A 19471-nucleotide genomic window follows, 5' to 3' on the forward strand; every position below is an offset into this window, starting at 1 on the left:
TATATATATATATATATATGATGATTGCAACGTCTTGTCAGACGAGTGCCACTCCCTCAGACACTGAAAGTTCATGAGCCCGAAAATGACATTTAGTCCTGCTGGCGAATTCACATGCTCAAGCAGACATGACACTGAAGACGGTCATTGGTATACATACATATATATACACGCACGCACACATACATATGTACACATATCACACACATATATACATGCATACATACACAATACATAATACGCACACATACATATACAAACATACACAAGACGGTCATTGGCATACATACATATAAATATATACATGCATACATACATATCTATAAGCATACGCTCATATATACCCATATACATACACAATGCATAATACACAAACATACAAATATATACCCACATGCATACATACACATATACATAAATATACATCCACATATACACCCACATATACAAATACATACACATATGCATATATATATATATACATACACTTACCTACATATACATACACATACATATATATGCATTCCTACACATACACACATACACATATATGTGCATACATACACATAAACACATATATGCATATACACACATACATGCATACAAACATATATAAATGTATATACATACACACACAAACATATATACATACATATACACATAGATATAAATACATATACACACACATGTACATATATAAATATACATACACATATGCATACATATATACATAGATACATATAATGATGGCAGATTAATTGTTACATGCATCCAGCATTTCAGGCGTACACACGTCACAGCTTTTTTATCGCCACAGGACTTCTTTTTTTTTTAATAGACAAATGCCTGAGGGAGTATCTATACAAAGATGATGTTACAGAGTTTTAGCTTTGTACGACAGCTAAATCTCTCTCTCGGTTCAAAATGTTGACATCCAGCAACAAGCAAGAGCAAGATAGCCAGCAATAAGTCAAACTGCAGACCAGCTTAATGCGGGTACTGGTCTCCCGCTTTGTGTTTTTTTTAAATCAGAGATTTGCTTCTTCTAGAGGGGTGGCCTTCACCACGCCTTATGGGAGCCCTCTCCACCTCACACACTCATGGTAATAAACATATGCATACATACAGATGTATGCCAACATACATATGCACACACATGCAAATATACACACATAGTAGCACACAAATATGCATATACATAGACATGCAAATACATACGTACACATAATACATGAAGGAATATTCCAAAAGACTTAAATACTCAATGATCAGGACGACGATGATGGTGATGGGCACGCTTAAAGGAGATTGATAAAAAAAAAAAAGGCACAGATTTACATTTTGTTCTTATTTTTACAAAAATGTTTTGCTATAATACTATCACTTTTGAAGTAAAAAATGATGATGATGTGGACAATTTCACAAATAAAATCGACAACGAATCAAACGTAAACACAATCCAACCGTCATGTATTAAAGACGCTTACACTTTTACTAAAATAAAAAATTCAGTTGAGACTAATGATAATGATGTGGACATGTGTAAGCGTCTTTAATGCACTTTTCGTTCTCAGCACTACGAGTGTCAAATCAGCAAGTCGGACTATTTCATCGCTGACAACTCCACAACTTTACATGCTGGAATGTTCGAATGATGAAGTCTTGAAGAAACGCAAGCACTCATAACTCTTGCCCTCCATCAGTACAAGATAGACGTCGCCTTTCAGAAGTCAGCCTCGCTAACATAGTCAACAGATCAAGCAGATTTCATATATCACAGCGGTTCTACTGACAACTCTGAACATTATGCGGTTGCATTTGCTCTGAACATTATGCGGTTGCATTTGCGCTGAACATTATGCCGTTGCATTTGCGCTGAACATTATGCCGTTGCATTTGCTCTGAACATTATGCGGTTGCATTTGCTCTGAACATTATGCGGTTGCATTTGCTCTGAACATTATGCGGTTGCATTTGCTCTGAACATTATGCCGTTGCATTTGCTCTGAACATTATGCGGTTGCATTTGCTCTGAACATTATGCGGTTGCATTTGCTCTGAACATTATGCGGTTGCATTTGCTCTGAACATTATGCGGTTGCATTTGCTCTGAACATTATGCGGTTGCATTTGCTCTGAACATTATGCCGTTGCATTTGCTCTGAACATTATGCCGTTGCATTTGCTCTGAACATTATGCCGTTGCATTTGCTCTGAACATTATGCCGTTGCATTTGTTCTGAACATTATGCCGTTGCATTTGCTCTGAACATTATGCCGTTGCATTTGCTCTGAACATTATGCCGTTGCATTTGCTCTGAACATTATGCCGTTGCATTTGCTCTGAACATTATGCCGTTGCATTTGCTCTGAACATTATGCGGTTGCATTTGCTCTGAACATTATGCGGTTGCATTTGCTCTGAACATTATGCGGTTGCATTTGCTCTGAACATTATGCCGTTGCATTTGCTCTGAACAAGCAAATGTGGCATGAGATCCAATCTTTCTTCACCTAGCCCCAGTACATCTACGTGGTGCACTGTTTAGCATATCAATCCTTGCAATCTACACCTCCACTCTCGATACCAATGACGGCATTAAAGATGCCTTCTATGATAGTCTCGAAGCTGTTATAGAATAAATCCCATCATGAGATCTTGTAGTAGTCACAGTTGATTTCAATGCCTGCACTTGCAATACAAGGCACATTGGCCAGTTTGTTATTGAGGATCACTGTTCAAACGGAGAACATCTTATTGATTTTGCAGCAACAAATTAGCTTTCACTCTAAAGCATCCGTTTTCAACATCCTAATGCCATCTCATGACTTGGTACTACAGTGATGGTGTCATTCAGAACCAAATTGATCACATCCTCATCAAGTCTCACTGGACATCTAGCATGCTCAACTGCCGTGCGTATTACAGGCCAGAAACTGGCAATGACAATGGCATTGATCATGTCATAATCTGTGTGCAAAATTATATCTATGGTTAAAGGCAAATAAAGACTCATCAGCTGCTGAAATATTATCATAACTCAAGTGTGAAGCTATTTGAAACTCTTTTTGAATCCATCTATCCAACCATTTCAAAGTCTTGAAGGACTTTAATCAAATGACACAAATGTTGAGAACATGTAGCAATCCTTCAAAAGCAATGTCAAAGTAACATGTCAGACTCTTGGTACCACCAAAACATGTGTCAAAGATTGGAAATCAGACCATGCAATTGAGATTGTTAAGCAAACAAAACAAGCTTGATGTTTCAGTTCTGATGACTTCCATCAACAGCATCACCAAACTGCCCACTCTACGAGAGCTGATCGCAACATCTACTGGCAGGAAATTGTTGAAAACATGGAGCAAGCCTCATCAGGTGATACAAGAAAATTGTACAGTATTCTGGACTACAAAACTGGAGGCAGCAACAAAGTAATCTTCAATCAATGAGAAGAGCCTATCACAAATCTTGATAAGCTCTTCCAACGCTGACAAGATCACTTTGTTGCACTGTTTTATCATTCCAGTCAAACCAGATCCCAACTGTTCCTCTTCTGGTTTATGATTGTGTCATCTCTTTCTCTTCACTACTGATGAAATTCTAGATGCCACCAAAGAACTGAAAACCAATAAAGTGGCTGGAGAAGATGATCTTTCATATGAAATCTTCAAACATGCAACTGAGAAGGCTAACATGCTTGCCAGACGGTTTGCCTCCAACTCCACACCGGACCCTATTAACCACCCTCTCCCTGACTTTCCTTTGTGGACTGACGCCACACTAGACGATCTGAAAATGACTCCTTCTCAGGTGCATGCAATCATAAGAAATCTTGACACTGCAAAAGCATGTGGACCTGATCTCATCCTGTCTGTGCTATTATAAAAGTGCTCCGCCAAAGTAGCTCCAGTTCTCTCCAAACTTTACAACAAATGCCTTAATGAATCTTGCTTTCATGCCTGCTGGAAAACTGCTTCTGTAGTACCAGTTTTCAAGAATTCTGGTGAAAGAACTGACCCAGTAAATTATCACCCCATTAGCCTCCTCCCACTCTTCGACAAAATATTTGAGATCATAATTAACCAAGCTCTAGTCCATCACCTTACAGATGCTAAACTTCTGACTGACCAACAATATGGATTTAGGCAAGCTCGTTCCACAGCAGACATCCTAACTGTAATTTCAGAACATATATACCATTCACTGGACAAAGCGGGGGAGGGTAGAGCGGTAGCTCTAGATATATCTAAGGCTTTTGAGGGTCTTCTCAAGAAAATCAAATCATACGGTATCACTGGAAGAATACATAACATAATTAAATCCTTCTTATATAAGATAAAAATCCAGGTTGTCCTTGACGGTCGTGCATCCAAACAATATGATATAAATGCAGGAGTGCCTTAGGGATCTATCCTTGGACCTCTGTTATTCCTAATATTCATAAATGACCTCCCTGACAAAATTGTCTGTGAGATGGGTATATATGCTGACAACACCACGCTCTATAATAGACACGACAGGAAAACAAATGAACACATATCTAAAGAAATGGCAGAAACACTAGAGGATGACTTCCGATCCATAGTGAAATGGGGTAAAAAAAATGGATGGTCACATTCAATGTTGCCAAGACTAAACTTGTTTCCTTCAATAATTACAAGAAACCTTCTCTACCACCAATAGCAAAGGCCAATAACTCTTTATCTGAAAGTGCATCTTTTAAACTCCTCGGCCTAACGTTCACAGGAAACATGAATTGGAACAATTACATTGAGAATATTGCCAGGACCGCAGCAAAGAAGGTAGGTTCTCTCTACCGTGCTAGAAAGCTGCTAACGCCCGAAAGTATCCTATACCTCTATAAGGTCACCATTCGTCCATGTATGGAGTATTGTTGTCACATTTGGGCTGGTGCATCTGCTACTAGTCTCTCACTCCTAAACAAGGTTCAAAAGAGAGTCGCAAATCTGATAGGTCCTGAACTGTCATCTAAACTTCAGCCTCTGTCCCTTCAACAAAATATTGCATCCCTCTGCCTGTTCTACAAGTACTTTAACGGTGAATGTTCTGACGAAGTGCAAGCACATGTGCCCCCTTGATGTAAATACACCCTACAAACCCGACAAGCAACTAAATCCCACCCTTTCACGGTAGAGATCCCTAGATGTAAGAGAGCGTTCTACTCCAGTAGTTTCTTCCTCAGAACCACTAGACTTTGGAATTCTCTTCCAGGTCTCTGCTTCCCCAACTGTACTGACATGCAGAAGTTCAAATGTAATGTAAACCGACATCTTGCTGCCCAACTCCACACACATTACCCCTGATGCTTATGTCCCTGATAGTAGCCCCCTACAACAAAGTGGCAATGTGCCTTGTTTGGGGTGAAAATGTAATAAAAAAAAAAAAATAAATAAAAAAAACATTCTTCAGAAATATTGGTCCCAACACTTCATGAAATTTTCACCAATGTCTGAGAAACCAAAAAATTCCCTGAAGACTGAAGTGATACCATCCTGCAGGAAAGGTGACAAATGTTGTTCCAGTAATTATAGCGGTTTCAGCCTTATCTACATCAGTGCAAAATTTTTTTACTACTTTCCTGCTGAAATGGTTTCAAAAACAAAGAGACACACAGACAAGGCCAAACTAATGCAAATTTTGCCTAGACTGAGGATGTACTAACCAGATTTACACTTTCCAAACAATACTTGAGCATTACTGGAGCTATCAGCAAAAGACAATTGTTTGCTTCATTGATTTTGTTGCTGCATTTGATTTTTTTCACTATGGAATCCTTTGGAAGATTATGCTTACCGATGGCATGCCCCCAAAACTACTTAACCTAATCTCTCCACTCCTGCTAAAGTCTGTGTTAGGAATCATGTTTCTTTGATATTCAGTTTGGTGTTTGACAAGGATGCATTCTCTCACTTACATTCTTCAATTACATCATTGACTGGTATGTCCTGGCTAACTTTTATGGTGTAACACTAAGTTGTGATCTACAAATATTGGATCTTGACTGCATGTCCACTGGCAACAGTTTATCTCCAACAGTAAAGTTCACACTCATTGTAAAATTCACTCTCTCCAAAATTATCTACATACCAGACTCCTTTGTTAATTTGGTCATGCAATTCGACGACACACAGATGTCTTCATCCGTAAAGTCATCATCTCAGCATCACCACCAGGCTGGAAGAAACATCACATTGGCCAACTTAAAACCTGGCTCAGGGCGGTGATGCTAGATGCTGAACTGATTCTGGGCTTCCACTTTTATGGAGGTCCGTTGCTGGAACCATGAATGGCTTGCACTCATAATGGAAGCAGCTTTGGATCACTGTGCCTGTGATGTTCCGTAGGGGTGAACTTGTTGGAAAGAGCTGGCCAAAATGAGCCAGGGTGAATGTTGCAACTGACTCTTACTGTGAGAGTTATGACAACAAGTGCTTGAATGAAAGAACATACAGAAGATACTTTAAAACAATCATTTATATACTTAACAGGACTACCCTGAGTCATAAACAGCAAAAAGTGTTTAATAACTTTTTAATCAAAATTTCTCTCTCCACCTGCTCCATCTTTCTTCCCGGGTTTTACTAAAATGTACGACCAAAATTATGACTGATCAATGTACAACTGACTTCTCCTGCTGTTTGTCATATAGAAACATGTAAAGTTGTTTGAATCAGCAGGAGCTGAATTGGACATTTAGTTGTGCCGGATTTTAATCGTACATAACAAGGTTTACTAAAATTGTACGACTAAATAATGTACGATTATTTGCTTTTGCTGCTGATTTGCTATTAAAGCAACTCCGACACAAACAAACTACTGGGTTTATCAGCGCAAAAATATTGTAAAAATCTGTTGTGGTATTATTCAAATAAACACTAAAATGAATTTACTCAAGTTTCAGTCAAGAGGTTCTTTTTGCAAATATATTTTTATATTCATATAAATAATATTTACAAAAAACAAATTATTTTTTTTAAATATTCTCTCTTAAGGCAGATAATAAATAGATACATATGTATTTATGTACAAAACTGAAACAATTACTTTTTTCCAATTCTGTGTGCCGTTTTTTTGTTAAAAATTTTTGTAAAAAATAAACAAATTTATTTTTTAGATTAGTCATGCCTTGATTTTACTAATTATGCATGACTAAAAATTAAATGATTTCATGTACATCTAATTAACTCTTAAAAGACTAAGACAATTATTTGGCACACCGTATTGGAAAAAATAATTCTAAGTCATTAAGGGTTTAATTAGTCAATGTGACTTCGATAGTTTCAAGTTCAATTTAAAAAACAAACAAACAAAAACAAGCAACAGTCGATAATAATGATAAGGATTTCTTTATTTTTTGCAAAGATTTTCCAGTATTACTTGTGTTATTCTGTTACAAAATTCAAATTTTAAAGAAAAAGATCACTTGTAAAATTTAATTTGCCAAAAAAAAAACTCTCAGCAGAAAGTTGTGACCGTGACTAAGTTCAATAATAAAGAAATAAACTTGTTTATTTTTTTTTTTTCGCAAAGATTAAAAAATAAAGAAAGTGGCACACTGGGTTGAAAAAATATGTTTCAGCTTTTAAGAATTTGCCAAAAAATAATTGCGACCATGAGTAAAGTCGTTTTATTGTTTATTTTAATAACATTAGACTAATGAACCCTGTAGATTGCCTGTGTAAGAGGGAATATTTAATAAAAATATGAGTTTTCTTTAGTAAATATATTTTTACATTTCTTAAAAAGATATTTGCCAAACATAACCTCTCAAAATTTCTGAGTAAATTTGTTTTATTGTTTATTACAAGATTGTTTTACCATATTTTACACTAAAGAACCCAGTCGATCTGCATCGAAGTTGCTTTAATCAGCAGCAGCGGCAATTAGTCATACATTGATCGTGCATAATTTTTAGTTGTACATATTTAGTAAACTGGCTTACCCCCAATGCTGAGTGCCTTCTCTAGCATACATCAATATAACAAAATACATTGAGATTCTTGTTACTGACATTCAAACACACAGGCTTTTGCTTAGGATGTTGGACACTTTTGGATTAACATATACCCCTTATTAAATCTAATACTATATTTTGAGATGCCTTAAATAAGTTTCTAGACTTTTTTTTTGTATGGCCACTTTTATTGATAGTACACACATGAAACACTAATCCCTTTTTGTAATGTTGGGACAAACTTTGTGCAAATCTTCCGCATCTTCAGTTCCTCACAAATAATTGTGTGTACAGTTCCCACACTGACATCAAACTGTGCACTTATTGTCTCTATAAACACACAATGGTCTTTATCCACGAAATTCTTTATTTGGCCAATCAACTCTGATGTTCTGACTTTCTTACTTCTCTCACACCTCTCACCATCTCTCACAGACTCTCTGCCTTCCTTGAATCTCTTATGCTACTCAAAAACTGATGCTAGATTTATGCAGGATGGTCCAAAAGTAGTCTGAAGTATTCCATACATTTCTGTGGCATTTTTTCCTAGTTTAAAACAATTTTATTGCATATCGTCCTTTAAAAGTGCCCTAACATTCAGATTGCATTTTTGAAATTCACAAGTGGTGACAATCAGGCTTTAGTAGGGTATATTCCAAATCCTGCTGTAGCTGTTCATTTGAACCTGAAATCATAAAAATTGGTCATAATTGGGCAGAATAATTCCGCTCGGAACCAAGTTCATTTAATGCATAGGTCATTACAGTCATGTAAGATTGAAAAATACAAGAAAGAGAAAAAAATCATTAAACGAACACTAAATAGCCCGTTTATTTGCTTTCTTTTACAAAGTTTAAAACACGTTACACACAAAATAAACAAATTAAAAAAATACGGAAGTTTATTTGTTAATTATTTTATCTTTTCCATGCGATTTGACAACATTTATAGGTTTTTCCGGTATGTCTCTTAGTGACGCCATATTTTAATGTTAGTAAGTGTTCGTTTATAAAGTGAAGAACTGAATTTTGGAATATGAGAATTTTCAGAGCTGAGTCAATCAGAATGGACGGACTTTGGTAAGGGAGTCTTTATTATTTATAAATTGAAAATTGGAAAGATTATGTTAGGTCTATATATGTAGGAGCCAGTTACAGTCGGTGTAATCACAGAATCTGTGGAACGTGTAGAATTCGTCCTGTGATAACTGGTAGCAGTGGTAGGATTAAATATTTAGAGAGAAAAATAGGGATTCCTTCCTCTAAAGATGTTGCAATTGTGATGGTGTTGCTTGTAGGAAGCAATGTAATATTTTATTATATCACAACTGAATGTGTCTAAAATGGTGTTTGAAAGCTACATAAGCTATTAGCCTAGATGTATTGAATTTGTATGTGGCATCTGTTGTTGCAAACCTACGATACTTTGATTCAGGGGGGAATTTCTACAGTCATTTTATTATATATGGAGATGAAAATATATTTTTTGCAATTAAGCCACATAAACGTTTCAATGTTTCCTTCCTGTAGGACTAAAATGTGTAACCTTATTGTCATAAATATATTTTCATAACTTACTACCTAGTTCAACTCATATTAAGCAATGTTGAAGTTTTTTTTGTTTTTTTTTACACGGTGGTCACCACTTATCAAGGCCCGGAAGCCACTCAGGGATAAGGGTTATTGCAAGTACAGTACGTTAGTGTGGAGATTTGATGAAGTGTTTACTTAAGGGGGCGGTTCATTAGGAATTTGTTAACGTTGGACTTGAAGACATCCAAGTTGTAGTCAGGTGGGAAGCAGGCAGATGGAACAGAGTTCCACAGGCGTGCAGTTCTAAGAAAAAGCTTTGTTCATGAAATGCACATTTTGATTTAGGCACAGATAAAGAGTGGGGGAAATTTTTCACAGTGGATTCAGCTGACGGGTGTTTTTTGTGAAAGATTGGCGAGGGGGGGACTAGAGGTTGGAGTTCAGATGACTAAATACGACGATAAAACAAGGATAGGCTCACAACGTCTCTTCTGTGGGAGAGAGGTTGCAGGGTAGAGAAAAGGACATCCCCCACTAAGCCACAAAGTCTATTTTGTACTCTCTCAAGGCAGGATAGGCTGTTTTTAGCAGCTCCTGCCCAGATATGGCAGCAGTATTCCATCCTGTAAAGACTGGAAATTGATTCATAATATATTTCGTTATAACATTTTATGTAGATACATGAAATAATAATATTATAATGATAATACATGTGCTCAAATTATATATTAAATAGTTTTTAATGACACTACATAGTTAATGCAAAATAAATTGTTTTGAACTATTAAAAGAATTTCTAACACTATTAAGAATATTTAACTATTTATTTTATGATAGCTTATCTTTAAATTAATGTTTTTGAAACACAGAGAAAGCTCCCTTTATATTATGAGTGGATTGATTAGAGAAAATCTTATTACCTGGATATTCAAGTGAGAAATCATTTTTTCATTTGCCCTATTTTTGACCTCAAGGGCCAAAGTGTCAGAAGGTCGACCACCACTTAACATCTTGCTCAGTCTATCTATTTCCTCATCCCGGGCAGAGACCTGAGAAAACATAGAAAACATAATCATTAGAATATGCAACCTAAAGTAAGAGGAAAAAAAAAGAAAAGATAATTTTAGACAAATTCAAATGTAAGAAAATTATAAAAAAGGATAAAATCTGGCATTTTGATGAAGATCAGAATGTAGTATCTAAAGTTGTGAGCTTCTGTGTATGAATGTTGATTATGAAACAGTGTTTCTTGTCTGAGTATGGCACATATGGTTCTCGATCCTGTTAATGTGGTCTTTGAGTCGATTGAGTGAATAAGTCCTCTCCCACAGTTTTTATTTTTTGATAATAGAATTCCTGTTTCTTATCAGCCAAAACTCCACCACCTCTATTTCTAAATAAACTTGTTTCCTTCAATAATTACAAGAAACCTTCTCTACCACCAATAGCAATGGCCAAAGAATCTTTATCTGAAAGTACATCTTTTAAACTCCTCGGCCTAATGTTCACAGGAAACATGAGTTGGAACAATTACATTGAGTGCATTGCCAGAAACGCTGCGAAAAAGGTAGGTTCTCTCTACCGTGCTATAAAGCTACTAACACCCGAAAGTATCCTGTACCTCTATAAGGCCACCATTTGCCCATGTATGGAGTATTGTTGTCATATTTGGGCTGATGCATCTGCTACTAGTCTCACTCCTAGACAGAATTCAATAGGTTCTGAACTGTCATCTAAGCTTCAGCCTCTGTCCAATCGACGAAATGTAGAACTGTGCTACAAGTATTTTAAGGTGAATGCTCTGACGAACTGCAAGCACTTGTACCCCCTCTACGTAAGTACCTCCGACAAACCCGACAAGCAGCAAAATCCCACCCCCCTTCACAGTTGAGATCCCTAGATGTAAGAGAACCTTCTACTCCAGTAGTTTCTTTCCCAGAACCGCTAGACTTTGGAATTCTCTTCAGAGTTCCTGCTTCCCCAACTGTACTGACATGCAGAACTTCAAGTGTAACGTGAACCGACATCTTGCTGCCCAACATCCCACATAGTACCCCTGTAGCTTATGTCCCTGATAGTAGTCCCCTACAGCAAAGTGGCAATGTGTCTTGTTTGGGATGAAATTGCAATAAAAAAAATAATAAAATTTTGTCCTGGAGTTCTTTTCCTTCGATTTTTTTTGTTTCCCTTCTTTTTAATAATTTTTTTGTTGATAATTGTTTCTATGGAGTTATTAGCACATAGAATACAAAATACATATATATGAGCAGAGTCGGGGTCATCAATTTATAAAGGGGTTTATTGATGCCATTTACATATTCATTCAAATATCATAGTTTTTTTTTATATTTAAAATAATAAAATAAAATACAACACTTAAAAACAATACCAACGAATAGCAATCAACTGGAACTACCTTTTTTACATGTATGAAAAATTTTTTATTTACGACAATAATTATTGGATATAGACTCCCTTTTTGGTCGCCTAGACCATTATAAAGTCAGTTAAGGATAACGTTTGTCAATGTATAATTAAAGTCCATATTTTTTTTAGAGAATGTCCAGAAATATTTAGTACATATTTAGTGAAGATAGTTCAAAATAAATCCTGTGTCAGGATAAAAGACAAAACCCCAGAAAAAAATTGTTCATGGTTACTTGGTAAGGCAGAAATTCCTGGTAAGTGTAGTCATCCGTGTGCGTTAATTCTGGGGTGTGCAAAATCCATGGTAAAACCTCTTTACATCTTACGATGGAGCTAGGAGCAAATAAAGAAAGTTGCTAACTGATTTGTTTTTTTTCTGCAAAACAGTATTTATAGTCTAGATGACAACATTCTTGGAAGTTCTGGACTGTTTATGGTATCCATATGAGCAAAGACAAAAATGAGTGCACATAATATTTACATGAGATAGAGAACATATTGAACACTTATTTGTTTTATGTGGGTGAAGCGGCATTCTTCTTAGAACTGACACCTTGAAAATAATTTTCATCAAGTTATTTCCTTTTGACTGTTCAGAAACAATGGATTTGTCTGTATAACGACAATTTACGACATATACAACTGTTATTCTTAGTTTTAATACTTTTTTTGATTTATTTTTCCTAACCCCAAAGAAGACATATTTCTACTGAGATGTACAGGGCTACTGTGATTAAGAGTCAGATTTATAGGGGGAACCCAAGTGGGGAGTTGCATTTCACGATATCTGTTCACATTAAATTTAAATTTCTGCATGTTGGTATAGCCAGGGAAACAGAAAACAGGAAAGGAATTACAAAGTCAAGTTATCTGAGGAAATAAGCAATAAAAGTAGAACTTCTTTCTAGCATATGAGGATTCCTACAATGAAGGTGTGAGATTTTGCTGCTGGTCGGGTTTGTCAGGGGTATTTATGCTGAGGGGCACAAGTGTAGTATGTTAACTGGGGCACATTCTGAGGAAGTACTTGTAAAACAAGTATAAGAATGCAACACTGCAGTGATGGGGCAGAGGCTGGAGCTAGGTGAGAGGTTCCTTTTTGCACTCCGTCCAAGAGGGAGGGACTATTGGTGCACCAGCTCAAATGTGACAACAGCAATCCATGCGTAGGCTAATAGTAACTTTATAGATATATAAAATATTAGCAGACGTGAGAAGTTTGCTAGTTTAGTAGGAAAGGTTTCTTATAATTGTTATAAGAAAAAAATGTCTTGATAGCATATAACAATCAATTTCTGACTCCATTGTCACTACAAGTCATTTTCTAAGGATTCAACCATTATCTTGGATGTGTGTGTACTTGAGAATAGAGCATTGTGTCATCAGCATCATTCTTAATGGCTACACATCTAAACAACATCAATAGGGTCAATATTCTAACCTTTATTATTCCTGATCTCCATAAACAACCATCCTGATGGATTACATCTGAAATAAATACAAGTATCGATCCATATGGCATATGCATGTTAATGTGATGCTGTTTAGATGGTCATCACAAACAACCTGGCTCTAATGCTAAGAAGGACCTGATTATATTAATTATCAATCCAGTACATTGACCATACACTGGATAAGGCAGGTGAAGCAAAGTCAGTAGCACTGGATATATCCAAGACCTTGAAGAATGATCTGATTATACTAGTCCAATAATGCTCTATGAATAACTTTTCCTGAGAAAACCTTCATGCTAGATCTTGTCAAGGGTCTTGGATATATCAAGCGCTACTGACTTGATTTCATCTGTCTTATCTGGTGTAGGTTATATGCATTCAGTGTTAATTTTGTAGGTCAATTCTTTTACTAAATTTCTTGAAAAATAGTAAAGGCATAGAGGCAATTTTCCAAAAAAGCAAAATTCAGTTAGGCATTTGTTATAGAGCTTAGAGAGGAAAGAGGCCTCCTTAGAAAGGATAAGATCTGGTTTATATACTTTGGAGACAAAGATTTTTAATGGTGTATGTATATATGTGTGTATGTGCATATGCCTGGCTTTTATAAACTGCCTTCACTACTCTGACCTTCTCTGTTGTTTTTTTGTTTTGTTTTTTCCAATTCTATTTAACTATAACGGCTCATTTCCTTGCATATCAATTTGCACCATCAATGTTTGTTCTAACTGCATTTTTTCCCCTTCTTTTCAACAAAAGATCTTTCTGAGTACAATTTTTGGACATTTTGCATCCGATATGACTTTGAAATTCTTGTTTGCAAATTCTAATAGGTTAGTATGCCAACAACATTCCGTTAATAACAAATTCATCACTTTTTCAATCAAAGGATTTATCTTGACATATTTTTTCGAATATCGAACAATTTTGAAATATGGTAGAACCCTGGGATAAAGCATTAAAAATTAGTACTATAATACAGCACAGTATATAATACACATGCATATAATCAAATAACATTATAAATAACACCGTAAGGTAAGGCAAATACTATAACCAGGGACTGGAAAAATATTGTATTCCACATTTTAATCTGAAAAAAAAAACATGTCCTAGGGCAACCGTATACCAGGGTTCTACTGTACTCTCTAATTTATAGTTTCAAGGCTTTACTAGCTTCATCAATTAACTTCATGACTGACTTATTCGTCCTGTTCCACCTTAAGACTGAAGATTTGCTTAGGATTTTAAAGCTAGAAATGGTTATCTATTAAACAGTTTAAATGCTTCCAATTAATTCATACTTTTTGTCAACAATTAACAAATGAATAAAATCTGATGGATTTAAATATTTAATGAAATTAATTTTTTTTAATAGGATTTTTTAAAAATTTGTCTTAGTATTTTATGCTATGAAATTTATTAAATAATTACTTAATAATGTGCATGTAAGATGTGGTCACAAATTTATTATTACTAGATGATCAAAATAATGCACACTAGCTTTGCTGCAAAAGCCAGTCTAATGAAGAATAGTAAATATAGGTCAATATTTACTTTTTTTAACCAAAAACCCTTGCCACTTTATAATTTGATAAGAATAATTTAAGCAAAGAAAATAATGGCTTAGGCATGCTTAAGCTTGTCAAGAAGAAAGAATTTCTTAAACATTTCTATGCAACCTGAGAGTAACTATGATACAGTCGATCAAGTTGATCAAATGACAAATGATATATTTTGCAAAATAGATTCACAAGGAGGTGTACAACAGGAGAAATGGAAAAAAAGCCAAATAAAGAAAAATCTCATAAAAATTGTTAATACCATTCTTAGCTTTTGATTCAGTTTGCCGCTCAATATAATTTTTTTGAATTTAGGAAAACTCGTCCCGGGAAAACTCGTCTCCGGAAAACTCGTCTCCGGAAAACTCGTCTCGGGAAAACTCGTCCCCTTTCGCTAGGTAGGAAAACTGGTCCCTTATTGAATAAATATCGATTGAAAACACATTTTATGATCGTTCTTGAAGGAGATATTGTTTTTTAAAATAAACTATAGCCCCCCCCCTAATATTTTTTTACAAATAATTTTGCTTGTTTAATGTTTTTTTTTTTGTTTTTTTGTTTTTTAAATAAAATCGATTTTCTAAGTGTCCGTTTTCTACCTAACTGGCTAAGTTCTTAGTGATTTAACTTATTTTAAAGCGTTTATTATGTTCATACAAAGTTAGTTACAAATTTTTTTGTTCTTATTTTAACGATGTTTTTTGGAGTCATAAAAACAATAAAAAAACGGGTTTGTATTACTGTACACATAGATTCGAAAAAGTTGTCAAAAAACAAATATATGACAAATAAATGCTATCAAAGGCAAGATAAGTTACTTTTCTACCTAACTGGATATATTTTTTGTGTTTTTATTCAGTGTAACATGTTTATTTAGCTCGAAAAACATGCAGTGTTTACCGATGTATTGGAAAATTCAAAATGGCGGCCGACTCTCTCTCGGAGAGGGTAAGTTTGGGAAAAGGTATTATAAATAATAAACTATACAAAATACTGTTAGAAATTCGCTCAATATATGTTACTGTGACATAAGTTGACATATATTCGGTTGTTTTTTAATAGTATTTTGTCTGGTTTATTATTTATAACATCTTTTCCCAAACTTACCGTGTTAAAGAGACAGTCGGCCGCCATTTTGAATTTTCCAATACATCGGTAAACACTGCATGTTTTTCGAGCTGAATAAACATGTTACATTGAATAAAAACACAAAAAATATATCCAGTTAGGAAGAAAAGTAACTTATCTTGCCTTTGATAACATTTATTTGTTATATATTTGTTTTTTGACAACTTTTTCGAATCTATGTGTACAGTAATACAAACCCAAAAAAACAAAACCCAAAAATTAAAAAACAGGGAGCGATTATTCGATTCTTCGTTATGCTTTTGGTTTTGTTTTTTAATTATGATAGTTTTGTGTTATATTTTTGTTTTCTGTCATACCAAATGCACTCATGCGTTATTTAAAATTATGATTTTATCAATTATCAACAGTTATCATCGTCCTGTCAAATTTTGCAAAAATTAACTAATAAATTAAAAGCGAAATATTTTTTTGGCGCGAGAGATGCCATGTGCTAACAATCTCTCGTTAACTCATTTTTAATTTTTTTAATTTTTACTTCAAAATTCTAAAATCAATCATTAAGAGAGAAAGTAATTACTAAATAAATTTATTAATCAATTTTATTGAAAACTCCGCTATCGTTTATCAAGAATCTTTTTAATTTCATTTTTTGTTGGTTGCTTTTCGAAGGGAGATATAGGTTTTATCCCCCCCCTCTCTCTCTAAATTATATTTTTAAAAATATTAAAATTTATTTACCAAATAAACGATTCCAAATAAATTAAATAAACAACATAGTCGGCGAGGTAGAAAAATCGATTTTACCTTTTTATAAACAACAGTATATAAGTAAATTATTTTTATATTAATATAAAAAAAATATGCGGTCTCGTTTATGAACATAATAAACGCTTTTATTAAAAACACAAAAAAAACATTAAACAAGTAAAAATATTTTTTTTTAAATATTATGGGGGGGGGCTATAGTTTATTTTAAAAAACAATATCTCCTTCAAGAACGATCATAAAATGTGTTTTCAATCGATATTTATTCAATAAGGGACCAGTTTTCCTACCTAGCGAAAGGGGACGAGTTTTCCCGAGACGAGTTTTCCGGAGACGAGTTTTCCCGGGACGAGTTTTCCCGGCACCAATTTTTTTATAAGAGAGAGATTTTAATAATTCCACACTGAACGAATGGATGAGATTTCTTAGGTTAGTAAATGCCAAATAGTTGAGGTAACAGTGTCCAGTGAATACTGGAAAAGGCCATAAAATATATGGAAAGAAAAGATAAGGATGGATTTAAGGAAAAGAGAATAAAAACTTGGCCAGAGGTTAGTTTCGAAATCATTTTCTAAAAACCAACACACGTCAACATGTGAACCTGACATTAAATCGATGATGATGATGGTGATATCATGTGAATGATGATATTTCTTTGTAAATATCAGATCTAAATAATTTTCATTATTAAAAAGTAGCAGAGGCATCCAATATTGCCTGGGTGGCAAATTCATCTTCTACAAACTTCAACCCTGAACAAAGTTCACATTGAGTCCTTAAATATTATTAGATGTGCCTACCTGGCGCTGCCAAGAGTTTGTCTTGATTTTTTTTAAACTTTCATTTTTGCTTCCATTTCTTAACTAACGATTTCTTCCCCTGGACCAAATTATTATGAAAATATATCTAATATTGTTATGATAAAATCGTTTTAATCTCTATAAAATTATTGGATGTAAATAGCATCCAAAACTTTCAATTTTTTAATATGTAAGAATTTAGTAAAAATCTTAAAGCCAGAAATCACTTTCTATTTAATAATTTAAATGCTTCTAAATTTAAACTCCTTTCAAATTTCAAAAGTTCATAAACTAATTCATTTTGTTAAGATTAAAGTGACTAGTTTACCAAGAAACCTAAATGCATTCTGAAAGATTTCATTTGGTAATTTGGTATGAACATTTTCTTATATAAAAAGTAAAGTTAGTTCCCCTCTACATTAGTGTCCAATTGCTTTCTTACTACAAACTGCATTTAAAATTTGTTTTGTTAGTATTCTACATCACATCATTTAGTGTTGTTTTCATTTATTTTGAACAATATATTCAGTTTACATAACATGTGTAAAACTGATTTCAGTTTATTGCTCAAGTCAATAGTCTTCATAACAGATATATTTTGCTGTTAATTGTATTCCAAGATTCATTTGTTATTTTTTTTAAGTTGTGTGAATTTTTTTCTTATGTATTCTTTCTTATTTTCCTACGCAACCTTCAAATGTTTCTTACTCATCTTATTATAGACGGTGGGCCAGCCCCAATTTTCTTGTCATTCCGTTGACACACAACCTATATGAAAAAATTTCACTTGATTCGGAGAGTTTCGATGTCGTAGAGTCTAAATCTAAAAAGATCTCCAGGTGAACGATGCGCATTTTTTTTTTTTTTATATAAATTGCAAAAGTTGAGCATAAAAATCATGTAAGGGAGGTAATCATTTAGTAAATATGATGTTTTTTATGTCAATAGTTACCTCCCTTAGTTTAAAGATTCGGCCAAAAATTGAATGCCCCAAATGTTGTGCAATACATTTTGAGTCAATCTTGGCCTTTTGGTCAAGATCAAAGTGTAGTATCTGTTCTTCAGATGCTGCACTTTCATTTCTTGTTCTCTTTCGGTGGAGGAGAAATCCTTCACAACTGAGACAATTTTTATTTTTGTACCTTTTCTCCACGTTAAAGAACTACCCAGGTGTCTAACTCTGTCCCGTGGGGAGGTATAGTAAATAGGTACATTTTGAGTCAAATACGACTGAAAAAATTATTTCTTTTACTGAAATAACATCTAATAAAATTTGTGAATATGCAAATGGAACAATTTTGTCTATCAGTAAGGTAATGTTGCTCGAATGTTCAAACGTTGTTCAACTTTTAAAAATATTGGCGAAGTGAACAAACAAAATATCGGATGCATAAAAAATGCTATAATCGATTCACAAGGTAAGTTTGTTTTTTCTAATAAATAAATATATGGCATATGCAAATATCTTTTTCTGTCACCAAATCGTGTCTTGTGTCAATAAATTTAATTTTGAATAAAGATATATGTATGTGTGTGCATATGTGTGCATGTTTTTCTGTTTTTTCTTTTTTTTTTTAATTCTTTTATTAATTAAGCATAATTAATACAATTTTTTAAATAAAATCTCATGGCCATGAGTTTTGCATTTGTTTTAAAATAATTCCAGGTAGAAATAAATTATATTTAAAATTTCCTCAGCTATTAAAATAATCTGCTATTTATTTAAATCTACAATATTTTTACAGCATTTTTTATCATTTGTCAATGAAATAAATAAATGCTAGCTATCCTGGTGTTTCGTCGGGTCCCTATAATTTCTATGCCCCCACGTGGTGACCGCTGCTACTACATTTTAAGAGCGGGAAG

The 19471-nt window shown here is 34.2% G+C and overlaps 1 protein-coding gene and 1 long non-coding RNA gene across 7 annotated transcripts in view; one reads left to right on the forward strand and one right to left on the reverse strand.

The window, feature by feature from the left end:
• LOC145259152 (centrosomal protein of 135 kDa-like) overlaps window positions 1-19471 on the reverse strand; it is a 493729-nt gene that overhangs the window by 236563 nt on the left and 237695 nt on the right. For all 6 annotated transcript variants that reach the window (XM_080116863.1, XM_080116866.1, XM_080116865.1 and 3 more), the window contains one exon: window positions 10432-10560. In XM_080116863.1, coding sequence (XP_079972989.1) covers window positions 10432-10560 — 129 coding nt within the window. The remainder of the gene's footprint in view (window positions 1-10431; window positions 10561-19471) is intronic.
• The window catches only part of LOC145259155 (uncharacterized), a 45687-nt gene continuing 45003 nt past the window's right edge, over window positions 18788-19471 (forward strand). Inside the window, exon 1 of the long non-coding RNA XR_013864132.1 lies at window positions 18788-19023. This is a non-coding gene — a long non-coding RNA (uncharacterized LOC145259155). The remainder of the gene's footprint in view (window positions 19024-19471) is intronic.

The sequence above is a fragment of the Euprymna scolopes genome, chromosome 34 (assembly GCF_053919585.1).
Source record: "Euprymna scolopes isolate OS-2025 chromosome 34, ASM5391958v1, whole genome shotgun sequence".
In the NCBI taxonomy this organism is placed as follows: Eukaryota; Metazoa; Mollusca; class Cephalopoda; order Sepiida; family Sepiolidae; genus Euprymna; species Euprymna scolopes.